This window comes from Meriones unguiculatus, assembly GCF_030254825.1.
Source record: "Meriones unguiculatus strain TT.TT164.6M chromosome X unlocalized genomic scaffold, Bangor_MerUng_6.1 ChrX_unordered_Scaffold_30, whole genome shotgun sequence".
Taxonomy (NCBI): domain Eukaryota; kingdom Metazoa; phylum Chordata; class Mammalia; order Rodentia; family Muridae; genus Meriones; species Meriones unguiculatus.
Genome location: NW_026843706.1, coordinates 12,781,940 through 12,801,538, shown reverse-complemented (window position 1 = coordinate 12,801,538; position 19,599 = coordinate 12,781,940). Strand labels below are relative to the sequence as shown.

The 19,599-nt window shown below is 43.5% G+C and overlaps 1 protein-coding gene and 1 pseudogene across 1 annotated transcript; both read left to right on the top strand.

Moving 5' to 3' along the window:
* The first annotated feature begins 499 nt into the window (after positions 1–499).
* Gabrq (gamma-aminobutyric acid type A receptor subunit theta) lies at positions 500–15,155 on the top strand. The gene is given in 12 exon segments (XM_060376676.1): positions 500–659; positions 757–938; positions 2,725–2,813; positions 7,173–7,240; positions 8,236–8,456; positions 9,784–9,866; positions 10,330–10,464; positions 11,436–11,692; positions 12,400–12,557; positions 12,559–12,722; positions 12,725–12,929; positions 12,931–15,155. Coding segments are annotated over 12 exon segments (1,896 nt in total). The 5' UTR covers positions 500–527; the 3' UTR covers positions 13,133–15,155.
* A 315-nt stretch (positions 15,156–15,470) lies between these two features.
* On the top strand, positions 15,471–18,046 carry LOC132651464 (ribosomal biogenesis factor-like; annotated as a pseudogene).
* Positions 18,047–19,599: the final 1,553 nt, after the last annotated feature.

Below are 19,599 nucleotides of genomic sequence, written 5' to 3'. Positions count from 1 at the left end.
ATTTCCATCCTCTGTGGTCAAAGCCCTGTCATAAGACCCCTTGGTAAGAGATTCCATCAACCCACTCAAAAATGAAACACATTGGGTTAAGTGCATTGAGTTGCTGGTCTGCACACAACCTCCTGATTCCTCTAAAGTATGCAAGCGTTTCAGGGTGCACATCCAGCCATGAAAATCAAATGGCCACACTCCTTTCACAATAAACTCTTGGACAAGAAGTCTTCTAAAATAAACATCGTTTTCTTTCTGCAAAGAAGAGGCCCAGAGCCAGATGCCCCTATTTTCTGCTGTGGTACAATCTCTGCAGTAAGCCCTCCCTCACTCATGGCTGGTGCTGGTCTGGGTAGAACTGCATAGGCCTGAAGGGGCGGGACCTGGCAGCAGGCAGCCTGCGGGGCGGAGACCCAAGCTAGCGCCTTTTGGTGGCGCTCCTGGCACCTGAGGGATTGGTTCAACTGGTGCAGCCGTCGGAGTGGGAGGAGCCAGCCGCGCACCCCGCCCCACTAAGCACCCAATCTCAGCCTTGAATGGTAGCAGACGACGGAGCGCACCTGCACCTTTCAGCGGCTCAGCGTGCCCTGTGGACTGCTGCTTCGGGGAGAGCTGCTTCGGAGTGGCTGTGGACTCTGAACCGACCCCATACTCCCTGCTCCCTTCAGGTCTCTCCTTAGGGTCACAATTCTAAGGAAGGGCTAGCGATCCCGTTTCCTTTCTCCAGTAATTACTCTCCCACCCTAACCGTGTCCCGCTTTCCAGCTGTCAGCTGCAGTTCCCAAGAGCACCGCAGCCATGGGCATCGGAGGCGCGCTGCGAGCTTCAGCTCTCCTGCTGCTCATCAGGACTTGGCTGGCCGAGAGCAACGACCCCAGTTCCACCCCGCAATTCTACTTCGAGCTCTCCTCCAGCATGCCAGAAGTCATCCTGGATCTCATCAACTGGTAAGCAGCCCAGCCTCGGTGAGAATGGAAAGGACTTGGCTTCTTAGACAGAGCGGGCTTAAAGCAGAGGACTAGGACCCAGGCTTGTCTAGAGGATAAAGGAGGCACGGGGACAGCCCTGAAAAGATAGTCCTAGCTTCAACCCACCTGTTACTGCTGCGCCTTACAATGCCTACTGTTAACCCAAGCCTTGAGGCCATAAGCCGCCTCAACTACAGAGTCTACCTGATCATGCTCAGAGACTGAGGTCCCAGGCAGCTTTTCCCAGTCACGTTCTCTGACACCCGTGTGATTGGGAAGTGTATACAGGCAATTTGCAAAACAGAAAAGACACCTGTTTGAGTAAAGATTTTTCAGTCCGTTTGCTGAGGCAATCTGCTGGGTGGGTGGGTAGGGGGGGCTCTTCCTTCCTTTTGTGCTTACTCCTGTGGAAACATTTGAAGATTTCAATGTTTCTCGGTGTTTGATTTAAAGTTTGTTTAAGTCTGCAAGTTTCTGAAGAGGGGATAAACTTTCATCCTTAACATGTAGATCACATACACACACAAAATATGTATTTGCGGTGGCTAGAGATCTGGAACACTGGCACATGGGAAATCTGTGGACAGAAACAAGTGGGAATGTATTTCTTAAATTTGGGATTTATTCATGCGCACACTTTAAGATGTTACAAAATAAATTTTATGACTGAGGGAACTGAGGAATAATTTTAAGGGCAAACTAGAAATAAACTTTATTCAGAAAGCAGGAGGGGCTAAGCTGGGCAAGGTTCCAGCAGGCAGCCCTGCAGTGCTCTCAGACTGCATCAGTGAGCACATACGGGGAGTGGGAGAGTCAGTGAGCGATGAAAGGGCAGAGAAAAAGACACAGAGACAGAGAGACAGAGATCACAGGGCAATATGTCAAAGATATGAAGAGTCACAGTGATAGTGATGCCTGGAGCCTGCTGTCATTTAAAAACCTTCTGGGGAATGAAAGTCTAGATTAATTCAATGAGCATCTCAGAAACATCTGGAAAGGCCTGCTCTGTGCAGCTGGGCTGGCTTCACTTCCATGTGCCCACCTAAGATATGTCCAGACTGAAAGCACATGCTTAGTGAGTGAGGTGCTTATTCCCAGGATGGATCTTTTCAAATACAGCCCTAACCCCCAGGAATCTGAGTTTAATGAGAGTATAAATCTCTGCTACATGAGCAAGACACTCACTCCCTCCCTCCCCACACCTCTCTTTCTCTGCATCATGTGTCATATACCAACTCTCAAACACAAGGTTCACATAAATTTGATGGGGGAAAAACACCCAGACCAGGTAAAAGAAATGTGTCTTTAAGCTAGAAAACATGAGATCAGCTCAAGCGGCACTTGCCAGTGGGAGATGACTTCCTGGGACAGTAAGGTATCAGTGGAAAGAAGATTGCCAGTAGTCAGCATCCCAGGGTACCTCACAGTGCAGTTTCTCAGAAAACTAAAACAATGCTCACCTTCCCTCCTCTCCTATGGTAGACTTTCCTCCCACCCCTCAACTATTTCTTGCTGGTAACAGGGATCCAGTCGCTGGGCCCTCTGGATGAAAGCTATAAAGGGGAGGAACAAAGAGTCTGTATCACTGCTGTGCTTCTGCCTGACTCACTATAGGCTAGGAGAGGAGGAAGGGAGGGAGAGAGCACAAACACATATGACTGGAAATTTTTGCATATGTACAGAAACAGTGATGGTCCTGGCAAACTAGACACTGGCAAGTGGGCCACAAATCAACTAGCATTTACTCTCGACTTCTCTGTTTCAGCAAAAATTGTGCAAATGAGTCTGTGGTTCAAAAGATTTTGGACAGGGTGCTGTCAACATCTGATGTCCAACTGAGACCAAATTTTGGAGGTAAGCCAAATGTAAACACTAGAGGCCAGATCCACCCTGTAAATTAACCAGTCTCTATATCTCTGGTCCACAGACCCTACATTCTTGAGTTTACCAAGCTCTGCAAGGGAGCACTCCCAGACTCCCACCCATGGGCCTTCTGTACTCTTCCTGAAATGCATCTCACATCTATATACCATTCTTTCTACGCCAGAGACCTTCTCCTCCTTACTCACTTCGAAAGATGTTGGCACCCTTAGGCAATTCTAGGAGAAGCTATTATGGCCTTCTGACTGTGTTGCCCAATCCACATAAGCCTGGGACCATTTTATAATGCCCTACTTTTCCAAGCCTTGAGATCCCACAAAACTCAGTGCATCTACCGTACTGTATTACATGTGTCCTTCGTAAAATTCAGCCTAATAGCCACTAACAATGAAGCATCAAGACAAGAGATGACAAGCAAACACACACAAACTTCCAAGAAGCCAATGGGCACTTTCTAGATTTCTGCTTCTCTTGGATCACACAGAACTTTAAGTGGTAGGCAGCCCACCCAAACCTCACAAAATAAGAATATCATTCAGTGAGCAATGGGAGACCATAGAACTCTAAAACAAGGACAGGCAAAAGAAAAAATACCTTAAATCTAGGCTACTTACATTTCAGCTCAAACATAGCAGGAAGAGCTACAGCACATGGCAACTTCCTGTACGATGGAACACAGTTTAATGAGTAGTTTCTGCTAATTATTCACATTTGTGCTCATATGTAACCATCTTCTGAAAACACTGTGCCACTTTAAGAAACAAGGATGTTTCCCTTGACTCTAAATTGAAGAGGTAAGACCATCAGCAGGTGCTTCCCTTTCATCCTTACATGTGGGCAGAAGGCACAGGCCAAGGGCTCTAACGTGAGTATATGCATGGTATCCAGGGTTGAAAAAGGCAAAAAGCACATAATGTCAATACCTTTATGCTACTGAGGACACAGTGACAGCATGTTTTCCATGTGCATCCCTAAGGGAAGTGGGCATGTAGAAATTCAGGTGTTAAAGCACAGCCAATACCCCTTACTACCCTGTGAATCATTTGTGCCAAACCCCAGAGGATGACAGGAAAATCTTTCTTTCTTTCTTGCCTCTTTCTCACTCTAATGATTGTTAGTAAAGGCCAAACAATAGCAGTCTGCACTCAATGAGGACACTCTCCTCACCGTTTCAGGCTCAGACTGCCCTCCCTGCAGCATCCAGGACTAAAAGAAAAGAACTGAGATAAGAGTACATCTCTGGGTGTTGGCCAGCACAGTTGGTCCAGAGTAGGCCTGAGGCCCCTTGCCACCAACTTTCATGTTACACCAAGTATTATGATCATGCCAGGCTTGAGCACCTGAAAAGATATGCCCCTGCATTGATACTGCCAAACAGATGGAGGCAGTAGAGGAAGGGGACACAGAGAACTTAGGACCACCTGCCATTTAGACAGAAGGAAACACTACAGGGTACAAAGCTGGACTATTCGATGGGAGAAATATGGTGGGGGATCCACTGATGAGACACCCAGGCTGGAGCACTAAGTATTAGGGAACTCAGGGCTCCCTGTATATCTTCCCAATAAACACAGTACCCTCTGTATTTAAGATGGGATATCATTTTATGGATTCACACACAAGAATGATCCTGACTCCCTCTCTCACACATATGTGACACAGACATCCAACATTGCACAGGAAAGGAGGGCAGGGAGCATTTTCACCTTAACTGGTTTGTTTTAGGAAGAGAAATGAGAATGTGTCCTTCCTCTGGTTATGACCCTCTGCCATATCATGGCTTGGCAAAGAAGTATAGGCCCTTCATTTCAGTACCCACCTCCCCTTCAGCTAAGAGTCCTTGGGCAGGCTTCAGCCCTGGCCCTTTAGCTGCGCAGCATTCCACCTTCACTAGGATGGTCTAGAGAAGCCTGACCTTGGAGTAAAGGCCTGGCAATCAAGTCTTAGAGAAAGGGCTGGCATGTAGGCCTCTCTGGGGCTTGTTGCCTACTAACACAGCTGCTATCTGCTGATATTATGGGAAGGGCAGCCTGAAAGGTGGCAATCAAATGGTGCTTCTAGGAATCTCCATCAGCACCCAGTGCTTTCCTGGGGATTTTGACAATAGCCCTGAGTGCTGGAGTCTGGGCTGTGCCCTAGGAGAACCCCATTTCCCTCGCAGCTGCCATTCATACTCTTATTCCCCAGAGCACTTTGCTCTTTGAAGCACTGGATTTGATACAGCACAGTTTCCTCTCTTGAGCTCAGCTTCTATACAATCATCCTGCAGTAAAACCAGCAGGCTGGATTGCAAACATCACATGTACACATATTTCCATAGCAGCAGTGTGATGTAATACACTAATACCCTAAGCTGATGTATTTCTCCATAGTACCTTGCAGCTTACTGTTTCCACAACTGTGATCATACTTGAGCCTCCCAGTGGACATTGCAAATACCCAGGCCTAAGGGGAAACAAGATTAGGAGGCAGAACACTGACACAGAATTACACACTCAGTCACAGTAGCACATTAATCAAATCACCATCACACAGTATTCACTCTTATGAACACACTCATGAATTCACTCGCATAGACATACACACACAAGTTCATACATTAATCACTTAAATTTATACATTAATGCACACATACAAATGTGGCCTGAACTCATTCATTAACACTTATGTAAAATGTCTACACATTCACACATACATATTAACAAAACACTTGATCATACACAGACATATAGAAATAATCACAAAAAATGATATACACACATTAATACATACATTACCTCACACAATCCAATCAGACATTTGCATGAACAAACTTATAATTATGAACATATGTACATGTTCACTGCCATGAAAACACATTCACACATGCAGGCAAATACATCCACACACACATACAAATTCAGAAACGCACCCAATTATGAGCACACTTGATCACATAGTCACTCAACACAAATATGGTCACACCCCTAATCATTTGTATGCATATACAAACACACAATCCATTCTTCCATAAGAACAAATACATCAGTATGCTCATACTTATACACACAAATATTCTGACAGATTGACATCAGCACTCATATATATGTATATGCATGAGTGTAACTTATGTATATTTAAAAATCCACTCACTTTAATACATAGCAACACTTTAATACACTATCATGCTCATATTTTAATATACCTATGAATTTTTCATGTTATACATTATCATCCTCATAGAATCACACACATTCACTCACAGTTATGTTTGCTTACACAAAAACACACCCTGATTCAATCCCACATATGGACAAACATTGACACATTCATCACAGATGAACATTGTAATTATTAATGCACTTAAATATACCCACATACCCAAACATACTAGCAAATTAACATCCTTACACATACACGTGGTTTATAGCACCGCACATGATCATGATCACATAAAATAAAACCATATTCACTCACCCAAATATACTCACACTGCCATATAAACACATTCACCTATGCATACAAACTCATTAATACACACAATCATGCTCACAGACACCCACATATGAGCATACAGGATCACATATTCACTCACGTACAACAGTGCTCACACCAAACATTTTCCAGACACCCCATCTAAATGCTTATGTATGCTTACAGACCTACTTTCTCAAAACATACTGAAAAAAAAAACATGCTTACATATTTCTTCACATAACACTCAGTCACTCATTTGCTACCTCATGATAAATATCCTCATATTTCACTTGCATTCTCTTATATGTTGTCTCCCATACAACACAGTGGATCACACAAATATGCCTACACACTCATTCATACTTAGACATGATCACACACATAAGGACAGATTCACCTTAATATGAACACATTTCCAAAGTCACTAGTAAGCATGGACATGCTCACATTCACTCATACATAACCATGAATTGCTTAGCTCTTGTTTGTGGGATTGTTGAGTTTCAGTTCCAATGTGTACTTTCCAGAGCACATTTTTCACAACCAGGAAAAAACATTATTCAAGATCCAATTTCCGTGTCAGAAATATTTACCATAAAGTGCTTCATTTCATATTTTCTTTTTATGTTGCCCTTATACCCTCCTTTCAACTTAGTGTCAGCAAGGCCTTGCTCTAAGCACTTGACTTTCACTAATTTTATTAACATTATCCCTGTTTGACCCTCAAGAAACCTCAGTCCTAGGGATGTTCAGTGACTTCAAGACCACAAAACCAGCAAATTTCAAAGCCAGTTTTAACTTAGACAACTGAGACATAAGTACATACTCTTAATCTTTACCCAAAGGTTCATGTGATTATATCTTCCTGTATTGTAGGTGCCCCTGTGGCTGTGTTGGCACCTACTTGTGTCTCCAGTATTGAACAGATATCAGAAATAAATATGGTAAGTCTATAGATTCCAATGATGGTGCTGGAGACAATGGACAAGAAGTATAGTTATAACCAGTTCTAATTGTTCTGACATGTGAGAGAACTACAGGAAATGGTAGTTAGTTAGGTTTGGAAGTCACATCCCTCTGGAAAAAAAATCAACTGAAAGCCCAAATCACAGCATATCCAAAAATTTCAGTCATGTGTGTATGATCAACTGAAAAAACATAAAGCTTTTAAAAGATTTAAAAGCACACTAACACTATCTTTGAAAAGCAGGATAGGAAAAGATGTATTTCATCTGTGCAGGTATTCTAGGTTATCTCCACGAATGGTCCTTGGTTGGATTATCAGTCTCAGAAAAGGCCCCTGGGCCCAGATATTTCGGTTCTGTTGGTCTCCTTTTGGCCCATGGCAGCTCAGTCTCCAAGTGGGTTTTCTAGTAAGGGGAACAGGAGTTGTCTCTGATATGAACTCAGTGGCTAGCTCTTTGATCACCTTCCCCTGAGAAGGGGCAGCCTCACCAGGCCACAGAGGAAAACAATGCAGATAGTCCTGATGAGACCTGATAGGCTAGGGTCAGATGGAAGGGTAGGAGGACCTGCCTATCAGTGGACTAGGAGAGGGGATTGGGAGGAGAAGAGGGAGGGAGGGGACGAGGGAGGTGGCTACAGCTGGGATACAAAGTGAATAAACTGTAATAAATAAAAAAGCTATTGTGAGCTAGACTATATATATATATATTTCATAAGGCACACATTGCTCAAAACAGGAGTCAGGTTCTACTGATGTTGGTTATGTGGAAGCACCGCTAAGCCTCACCTGTTCTCAGCTTTCGCTGAAAGCAAGTGGCCACTTTCACTTTGCCGTTGTTATCTCTTCCTGTTTTGAGCATGCATGGTACTTTTTTACATGGTTTCATATTGTGGTGCATATGTATGTGTGCACATATAATCTGTGTATACAGAAGGCAGAGAGCTAAGCTGTCGTTCACCTATCTCTCCCCAGGACTATACAATCACAACGTTTTTGCATCAGACCTGGAAGGACAAATGCTTAGCTTACTATGAGACCAACCTGAACCTGACTCTGGAATATGAGATGCAGAAGAAACTCTGGGTCCCTGACTGCTACTTTGTGAATAGCAAAGATGCCTTTGTGCATGCTGTAACTGTGGAGAATCGTGTTTTTAAGTTTCACCCAGGAGGGACAGTGCGATACGGCATCGGGTGAGTCCCTGCAAGAGCCTTGGGTGGTCCCAGCAATCTTCATTCTTCCTACTATGTATCCCACAAATACAATACATTAGAAGGGATATACAGAAGAGACCCATGCTTTCCACATCTGCCGTGTATGCACATACATTTTCAGAGCTTTCCAGAGACATACATCCTAGGCTTCCCTGTTCCCACACCTTTGCTCCTGCTACTCCTTTCTACAGTGGCCCTTTCTCTTTCTCCACTTGCAATAGAGCAGCCACCAGAGCTGACTTTACAGTTTCAGCTCAAACTGCTTGTCAGTAAATGTAAGCTGAGAGGTCATCTTAGCCCAGAAACTGTTTCCTGGTGGTAGCTACCACAGTTTGCTTGACAGGTTGTTATACTTCTAATCATTGAGTTTCTCTTATCCTGGGGTGCTCTTTTCTTCCTCCTATCTCCATCCACATTCTCATGAAGTCATGGAATATCATTGCTTCCATGAAACCTATCAATAATCCCTCTTGTTTAAATTAAGGGAGGTGTGGCAGGTGAATAATACTTGGGAAATACATATGTTTTTTAAAAAGTTGGAAGTGCACATACATATACACATTACCCGGTCACCAAAATGAAATTCCTGCAAGGGTTGACAGGGCCTAGGCATGGTTAGCAGATGTGAAGAGAAGAAAAATAGATAGGACAGAAGTGAGGCAGTAGGGAGTTATTTTCATTTTGCTCTTTTCAAACAGAAGCCACCTTCCTGGCTGGTCCAAGGCCATTTGCTCAGATTCTTCTCCTGGGTACACAACACAGCAAGTTAATGCCTTTTCTGGCTGTATCTACTGTCAGCACTGTCTGGGCCCTTCATGGATAGGGATTTTGTCCCCACTGACATCTCTGTAGCCCCAAGCGCCACAGAGGCCCACCACTGACCTGGATGTAGATATGGTCTGAGGTTGGCCTGGGTCACTGCCCACTCTGTACCTGCACACCCCATATCTGCCTTCCTCAATGGCTGTGCAGCCTCAGCACATTACACATAGCACACAGTGTTCTCCCGACAGCCTCGCTGATACTGTAAGAAGCACAAGTGTTTCTGCCTCTGTATTGTTTCTTCAATGCCCCCTCCTTTTCTCATGCTCTGTGGTTTTACTGGCAGGACATGGATCTGCTCTTTGTTTCAGTTCTGCCAAATCTTGTCGATTCTTTGTCAAATTCCAATTTTCTCTCTTTCTCTCCCCCTCCCTAATGCCATACACATGGGACAATCCTCCAGCTAACTCTTGCCTCCCCACCCTAGAGAATGCTAAGGAATAAGCTTGAATTCTTTTCCCTTCCTTTTTGTTTTCCTTTGCAGACTTACCACAACAGCAGCCTGTTCCTGGGATCTGAAAAAAATCCCTATGGACAAACAAGGCTGCAAGCTGGAGGTGGAGAGCTGTACGTATTTCTCCTGTGGACCCTTCATCCCTGAATGGGGCCGCGGCAGTCAACAGGAGTAGAATTGACACTGAGAGGAACCATGCAGCTCCTCTGCTAGGCACTCCCATCTCTCTACCCACACATGTTCATAAGCAGATAAAAGATGGCCTAATACACTGACATACAGCTGTATATACTTGCATCTGGGAGTAGGTGGCCTTTATGTTGTAAGTAATACAACTGAGAAACTATGCATACTCATGGGTAAAAGTTCATAGCATGTTTTTGCTACACATTCCTTCCTGCCTAAAAACTCCAGAGTGGAAGTCCTCTCTTAGCAAGAGTTTACACTCCCCCATGCTCACACTCTGAATGGTACAATGCAGCCCCTCAAATTCCAAGGGTCAACCATGCGTTGGTTTTCACAGACTTGTGTGGAGTGAAACCTGCCTAGATAAAAACTCTTTGCTTCACCTCCCAGATGGCTACACTGTTGAAGACATTGTGTTATCCTGGGAAGATGATAATGCCATTAACATTACTGATGAGCTGCACATACCTCAGTGTACCTACCAACGGAGGACAATTACCAGCAGGGAGGTGGATTTGTACACAGGTGAGCCAGACCTCCTTTTTCTCTATGGTTTCTATTCCCTTTTACACCACTACCAACTCTTAGGGGCATCTTGCTTTGATCCTTACCATTGGCTCCCTCTGTTCCCATTCCCTTGGTTCTGAACATATCTCATTCTCCCCTGCCCCTTGATAAGGGCCCTACAGATGGAGAATATGTGTGGAAGGCTTGGGCAGGTTGACAACATTCTACAGCTGGAAATGATTTCTGTGGCTTAGAGGTTTGGCCCCTCACCCTCCATCTGTTTGCAGCCTGAAAACATCTCATGTGGAATGAGTGAGGCAGGAGGGGGTGACTTGCTGTACCACATAGGCCTGACACCAGTATGTGCTCTTACAGGCTCTTACATGTGCCTGATAGTGAAGTTCCAGGTTCAGGGGGAAGTCCACAGTTACCTTGTGCAGGTCTATTGGCCCACAGTCCTCACCACCATTCTCTCCTGGATATCATTTTGGATGATCTATGATTCCTCTCCAGCTAGGGTAACTATTGATAAGGTCTCTCTATCTCCATCTCAGGAAGGAACTTGAGTCATTTTGCTTAGAAAATAAGGAAAGGCAAAACTGGGGAAGACTTTGAATTTGAGGTCTAAGTTTGGGAGAAGGCATGGAATGTTTTGAGTTCCTTAGCGCCTTTTTACCTTCTGTGGTGCAGATTTCTGTATGCGTATATGTCATTTTAGGATTCAGAAAACATTAGATGCTAAAGGAAGAATTTATGGAACTGGAGGTATGAATTACTTAAACCATGGCTCGAATTTGAGCTTGACCCAGAGCAATCATCCTGGTAAAGCATAGGGAGGAGGATCAAGGAGAGGACATGGGCAGAGCCTTCACCCCAAAGGTGGCCTCTATTCACATCCTTTGAGGTATAGCTCCAACGGCTTGCTAAAACTGCAGCTATTGAGCGAGACTAAACTTGTTCTGTTTTGTTCTGTTCTGTTTTGTTCGTAGGCCTCACTTCCATCCTTGTCTTGACTGCCATCGACTCACATATGTGGAATAAACGCCCCCATATTTCCTGTATCAAAGCCATTGACATCTACATCCTTGTGTGCCTGTTCTTCGTGTTCCTGGCCCTGGTGGAATATGTCTACATCAACTACCTTTTCTTCATCGAAGGACCTCAGTGTAATCGCAGAAGATGCAGGAAAGTCAGGAGAGTTGTTGCCCGATACCTCTACCAAGAAGTGGTGGTGGGAAATGTGCAGGTTTGACATTTTCACTGACAGCCAGCTTGCTTTGAGCACCTCCTCAGCCTAGGCTTAGCACTTGACCCTTTCACATTTCGTAATTGCTTTAATCTTCATATTTTCCTTGTATATGGCAGCATGCCCACACTCATCTTTAGATGATCATTATTTGATATCACAAGGCAATAAAAAAGTCAGAGTTGATTTCTCTAGATCTTTGATACAAATTTTCTCTATTTTAGGGGCTTCCAGAGTAAGTGATGAAGCAAGAAGGGAAGGCTGGGCACAGGGAGACTGGAAGGAAAACAGATACCAGAGAAGCTGTCCTTCATGCTTTACCTTCCCTTCCACTTCAGACATCTGGGAAAATACTGAGAGTTTTGCTTTGGGGTATATATGAATGCCCAGCAACACCACTTCTTTGCAGAAAGTTCAGCCTCCTGAAACCTGAAAGCCTATATATGACACTCACGAGGTCACAACGGGGAGACAGTTGTTTGGCTGAAGCTATGGCATTCTCTGCATGCTAAAATCTCCTGGTTCTGTTTCTGAATCTCTCTAAGATCCCCAGAAAGCCCAACTGAAGAAGGCTCTGTCTATCAAAGACATCAGCAGTAGCATTGCAAGCACCAATTAGGAAAGTTCCTTCTATTTTCTCTTCCCCCATTCATGTGTGTGCCATATGTGATATGGAACTAATCAGCTTATCCATTATCTCCTCCAAGGATGGCCTGGTTAATATGGAAGACAGATTGGAAGACAGAGCTGGTTCCCTTCCAGACAGTCCCATGCAGGCTCATCTGGCAAGCCCAGAAAGTCTTGGATCCTTGCTGTTTCCCTCAGAGCAGGCCCAGCTGGCTACCTCAGAAATCCTCAGCCATCTTGAGCCAAGCCCAGTTAGTCACTGGAGAAAGCCTGAGTGATCTGACCTCCAACTCTCAGCAATCTTTGCATGACTGTACCACTCACTTTCATGGCTTTCTCACTAATGACAGTATTATGCCCACCAAAATCCACAGCCACTCTGAGATCCATGGCGTTGAAGACTCCAAAAGAGCCTAAGCTCTGATGAGAGCCATGGAAGCAGCCCTAGTGGAAGGCTCGTGCTTGACAGTGGACAGTGGTGTGTGGAAGAAGTGAGTTGGAAACTTGATAATATTGACAGCTTACAGGATGACATCAGTACCAAGAGCAGCTGGCTTGGCCTTGATGAACAGTGCAAGGGGGATGCTAACAGCATCTGGAGTCTTACTGATGGCCTGTAACCAAAAGAAGGATGATAGCTCAGAGTCTGAGGAGAATTGTCCCCCAAGCCCTGGGTGTTCCTTCAATGAAGGGTTTTCTTTCCAGCTCTTTAGCCCTGACCGGGTCCCTAAAGTTGACAGGTGGTTCTGTTTCCTCTTCCCTCTTTCCTTTGGGTTGTTCAATGTGGTTTACTCGTTGTACTGCATCTATTAGTTTCCCATACCCCACAGCAGCAGAAATACTATAATGTGTTTCCTTCAGAGTTCCTTTGGTTTGGTTTATCCCTCTACTATTTGTTCATTTTATTTGGCACGTGTTTGTTTGTTTGGGGGCAATCAAATCTATTGGGCACTTCTCTTTTTTATGAATTAATGGGGTTCTGAAGAAAACATGAAACCAGAGGTGAAAGACTGAGGAAGACTTGGAGGTGAATTGCACATCGATATCTTCCTGCCAGAAAATTCTCACCTTTCAAATTCTTTGAACAGTCCATCAGCCTAGAAATGCCCTTGGGAGTAGTTAGAGAACAGAGAATAGCCAGGCTGAGGAATGAGGATAATCTGAGCCTGGTTCACAAACATTCCTGGGGCCTGTCTTTTTAATCCCCTTCAGGTGTTAAAATTGCTTTTTTATTACTTTTGGCTTTCTCCTGGTTGTCATGCACCTTGTCCACCTGCTAAAAAGAGCATTGGAAAAATAATTCAAGCTAAGTTGGCCTGGAATATACAGAGGAGGGACTAGGCATGGCTTAGATATTCTGACTAAGAAAAGTTGGGAATCATTTGTAAGTACTCTGTACTTTGAATGTGGAGTTGTGGTATAGGAGTGGGGAGGTATAGGAGTGAGGAGGCCCTGCCAAAGGGATATACCAGGGTAAGTGTGAAAGCATGCTGCCAGCAAGGGTATAGAGGAGAGAGGGAGTAGTGTCAGGCTGGAGTTTGTATGTGTTCAATTATTCCCTTTAAAGTTAGTTGACTTTCCCTTGCCTCTATTTCTTCTCCACATTGCCTCACAGTAGTGACTCAGTACATTTGTTCAGTTAGGAGTTAGCTTTCCAGCAATGCTGAATTGATTACTAGTTATAGGAGACATACATAGTGAGGAAGCACTAGCTGAGAAATTTCAGGCTTACTGTTTTACCATCAGCCTAGAAAAGCATTTGGACAACTACTGTGAATCTATGTACTAACACTCATACTAATACTTGTCTAGCGCATAGTAAGTGTCAGTGAGCTCCCTGACCCATCACATCATTGAATCATCACAGAAGCCCTGTGAACCAGGAAAAACAAAGCACCTTGTCCCCAGTGTTCCAAGGAAAATGTGGATCTTGTGTACCATACTTATGGATGTTTATCTGCCTAACTCTCAGCTGACGAACTGCCCTACAGCCCCTTCCCTTTGCTCAAAGGTGCATCCCTACAGAATCTACCTGTCGGGCTGCCAAGCTCACTGGACAGCACCTGGAACATCTCTATAGGAAGAGGCTTCTTCTGACCAGACATTGAACATGAACTGAGCAGATGGAGAATATGGCTCTGCCTACTCAGCAGGGCTCCTGATAAGGATGAGCCTGCACACCAACTTGCCAGGGAAGCACCAGCTCACTGATGGAGGTCATGAGGGAACTTGTCCAAACACCCAACCTATGTTCCCCCTTCCTCTATAGGCAGCCTCTCCCTCAGCCCTGGACCCCTGTGCCCACCCACCTCCTTACCTCTACTTCTGTGTTTACATGTTCCTGTGTATAGTGGGGAAGGAGTGTATATGTATCCAGGTAGATGTATGTCCCGTACAACCATTCAAGAAGTTTACAAGGACTATATTAGTGTCAGTCTATGTTAGTATATATGAACGCATATCTGCACTGTGTGGATAAATAGTTTGTGTGTATACATCTCTATGAAAGTGTCAGTTGTGTACTTATAGTAACAGACGTGAATTCATTCTGTGCACATTTGTGGAATGTGTATGTCTGTATACCTGTGTTTATCAAACTTAATTGGAGTAAAAGGACATACAGCAGAAACCACATACGTTCCCTGCTGGGAGTTTGTATAGTAACATTAGGACTCTAGTGGCCTATTTTGACACAGTGGGGAATGTCTTATTTAGCTGGACTGATTAACTATTTCTGTGAAGACAGGGAGCAGGGTCTATTGCTTTCCATTAACTGCTCAATCTTCCTTCACACAGTTCTGCTGTGTCCTCGGTGGAAGAACCAGAAGAAGTGAACATAGTTATAAGTAGCATTAATGATAGTGCCTTGGGGCTAGAAAAAAATTGGGTCATAGGATAAATTGGGAGTGCTGAGCATTTTGCTTGGTGCTGAAAAGTGCCAAAAGATGAACTGGGGTGAATAAGGTATATATATATATATATATATATATATATATATATATATATATATGGAGAGAGAGAGAGAGATACACACACACATATTAAACTCATTCCACCCTCTCTGTGTGAACCTGACACACATGAAGATTGTTTGCAGTGGGGAAGAATGTGCCCAGAATGTTGGGAGCCAACATGTGAATTCTAGGAACCAAAGGTGCCTGAGATGGGTGCAGACAAGGATTATGATGATGGTGGGCCTATTCGGGAATACATTTGGAACTCGCCCTAGGATAGATTTCGCTGCTTGAATAGGTCCCAAACTCTACCTTGAATTTGGACTTTGAACATTTCTCACTGTAACTCAATTCAGGGAAAGAGCCAGAAAAGTGAAAGCAGAAAGGAGCCCCGGGTACTGATTAGTTGAGCCCAGGTTTATCTCTTCTCCACATATAGATGTAGTTCCAGACTCTTATGCATGCACAACCAGCCACACATAGTCACACTACAACACATGCATGCAAATACATCAGGAGCTCCCATGCTCCAAGTTACATTTACAGGCATGGCCAGACAGGCACCCTCACCAATAGACATGCACACACTAAACACATACTTTTAAAACAAGGAAGTTAATACCAAAATGTCCAAGGTTGCCTATTTTCTTTTGTGAACCCAGCACAAAGAGGCCCAGATTAAAGAAAGAACAGAGAGCTGTCATCTGGGATCTCAGCATTCAGTGGCTGTATACTTGGCTTTGGAGCCCTACCATCTTGTGGTGTTGAACACTTCACTGCAGTAAACTTACAAAGAGGAATTGCAGTAATGAGAACAAAGGTACAGCAGAGGATGGGCAGAAATACCAGTTGTAAATATCCACATACCTAGATATATCATACCCTAAAAGACTATTTTACCCTAATGTACTGTCATGAGAGTAGGTAAACTCTACTTTGATTCATACTCTATGTGGTTAAGTGTCAAAGTACTGTGGAGATTTAGCAATGACAACTTTTCAGAAACTTTAATCTTCTGGTTTTTCCATGGCTGTAGTTTTTCTTACTTGAAAGTTTCCAGATCTCCCCCTGTGTTCTGTGTGTGGTCTGTTGTCCATCTTCATCAAGCCCTGTATCCAGCTATCCCCATTCCCCCTTCAGCCATACAGGCACAACCTCCCTATCTGGCTGCCTATGTCTCTTCCCCAACTCTCCACCCCCCACACACACACAAGAATTAGTAGTGAAATTGCAGAGCATCCAAACAAGGCTCCTGGGTTTCAGCCAGCCCAGCAGCTTGGACAGAAGGAAGAGCTTTATTAAGTCTGGGATGGAGCAACCCCACTTTACTATTCTATTCTGTCTTGCTTTTCCCTCACCTTTCGCCCTAGAATCCCAATCTGAGAAGGACACCAGCTGTCTGTCTTTCCAATGTATCATTTTGTTGTAGAAATGAGTGGTGCATTTCCTGCCCAGTTTGATTTGCACGTGGAGTGTCTCTGCAAAGAGAACAATCTGTTGGATCTCAATGGAGTTTGCCCAATATATTTTTACAGTTTGTATTATCCTCATTTGTAGCAAGGCTACAAACTCTTGACATACGTAAAACCAAGTTTTGCTAAGATTGTGACCATTCTTAATGAGGCTTCCTTACTCTGTATATACAGCAACCTCACTTTCAAACCATTAACTACTGAATGCATCCATTAAGCATTCCATCTGCATGATCCCATCCTGTGGTAGAATGAAGGAACTTTCCAGCTAATCTACAACCCGGCATCCAAGGTAACTTGTCCTACTGAAAGTGCAGTGTGTTCTTGTTTGTTGAATGATGTCCTGAGATTAATATGAAATCTACATTATCAGTGTTGTGTTTTCAGGGGGAGGGAAGGATGTTAAAGTATCTCTCCGATATACTTAAACTATGAAATACGCAGCTGGTCAGGGTCATCCATGTGCCACTCTCAGAATTTGCACCCACAAGCATGCTAGACTGTGTCCCTGGGATCATTATTCTTCAGCTAAGTTGAAAGTATCAGAATTTTGCACAGTAGCATAGAAGATGACTTCAGATAATATCAGAGGTTTCTTCAATTTGCAATTAAATCAATAACATTCTGGAAGCATTAGAACTATGGTAAAGCCACATACATACAGTTGTGGTGTTGGACCAAGACAGTAAAAGGCAAGAAAAGAGAATGACCAACAGCCAGGTAACCTAGGTGTCCTGGCCTACGAGGGTCACAGAGTAGCAGAGCCTCACTAGATAAGAGGGTGCCCACATTGAGCTCACTAGTTGACATCCTTGTGAGAAAAAGGTCTTGATCATTTTCAAGAGAGTGAAACAAGGAGAAGCATAACATTGTGCTTATGAAAAATATACCAGACCAGAACTTCCTGTGTTCTGAGATTATGGATGGCTTGGCTGGGAACCTGAGCTGCTCCGTGAACTTGAAAAAGTGGTGAGAAGACAATGACTAAGAACAAATTGAAAGGGCAGAAGTCCAGGAATGTATTTCACATAGCCAACCAAAAAAAAAAAACCTTCAAGGTTAAAAACAAGGCAAAACCAGTTACTACTAATCTTAAGAAGATATCATTATGAATGATGAAAAAGTCAATAGGATGAACAGAGCTTTTGTAAATATACAGAAAGAACTTGCAAACTTTTCAAAAAGCCTTTTTCTTACATCTGAGAAAGAGCTGAAGCACCATGAAAATGAACCAGCTAATGTTGACGAAGCAACACGACTAATGGCTCAGTTGTAATACAGTGACAGTGTATTGCATTCTCCCAAAGATCAATAAATTGAGTATTTCATACTTTAATAAAAAGAAAAATATACCAAAAACATGTAAATAGAAAAGACCAAAATGAAGATCTATAATCGCAAATACTGTGGTTGGTCAGCGTGCTCCCTCTAGTAGACTGGCAGGTATTACATGGGACACTCATCTGGGTCGGAAAGCCTCTAGCTCCCATTATTTTTCATGGTTTTCAAGAAGAGGGGAGTTAGCAACATTGTCGTTGACGAATTCACAGTTTTGCACTCAAAAAAACTTCATAGTCATTGGAAACAAAATTTTAAAACAGAGCAAGTCAAATTCGAGGTGGACATTTATTTCACTTTGTATAGTGAAGAAAACAAAACAGTACTATTTATATAACACAAAATAGTTTGTTTTCACCTCTACCAAAGTGCATGTGCAGAGTGGGGAGCAAGAAAGCAGAGTGGCTAGTTATTTAAGATTACTGTAGATTAAAAGCATTGCAAAGTGACCCAGAAACAGCCCAGTGGTGGAGACTTCTTTGTAACCCACACTCATCAGATCATCTCCAATCATTTTTTTATGAAAACGTGAGACCTTAAAACATAAACCCTAATCCAATGGTTCGTCTTCCATCAGCTTCTTTTTTGCCTAATCAGATTAAAAGGGCTGTCCAGGGTCAATTTTGAGTACTTCCTGAAGCTTTCTGAGCCTTACAGCATCTCAGGATTTCCTGAGTCTTTATAAGCTTAAAAGGAAACTGACACAAAACAAGGTACAGTTGCTCTCACAGCAAGTGTTCTTACCCACCAAGACACCTCTCCACCCCTTAGTTTAACCATTTCTGTATAAAGTAAGAGATCTCAGTGACATGATACTCAAACATTCTATCTTATGGTCTCATAGTGGCCTAGCAGCTATACAGGGAGTCAGTGTTAAAAGATGAATGTAACCCCTGGTGATGAGTTAATATTTGCTCCAACAGAATCAAGTTCTATATTCTTAACTCTAGGGCTCTTGATTCCAATAACCTTCTCAGTTTACTTTCATGCCCTTTCCCCCTCTTTTTCGCATGGATGCAACCACCTATATATACTAAACTGTACCTGGGAAAAAAATCAAAAGGCCTTTAAAGAGTTAGTCTCTTTTAGAGCGCTCTCTCTCTCTCTCTCTCTCTCTCTCTCTCTCTCTCTCTCTCTCTCTCCATTCCTCATCAACTAGGGATCCCATGCTGCCCATCAATCACAAAAGTCATGTTCAAATGTGAACACTGACTGCCTATATAGCTTCCGGGCTATAAAGAGGCTAATAAACAGGTCAAGTATATTGTTGAAGACTCAGATGAGAAGATTTTTGGGGGTACTATCTTTCAAGCTCACCCAAAGTGTGCCTAAGATGCAGTGTCATCCATTCTAAGCTCATACTTGTAGATTTAACAATTGAAAATGTGGCCCTTTTCGTCATTCAGCTGTACAAAAAGGACCTCTCTATATGGACATGGTGCAAGGAAGGAAAGAGGTGCTACTACAACAATGGTGTGTTGGATGAGCAATCTGCACATGCAGTAACTTTTGTCCT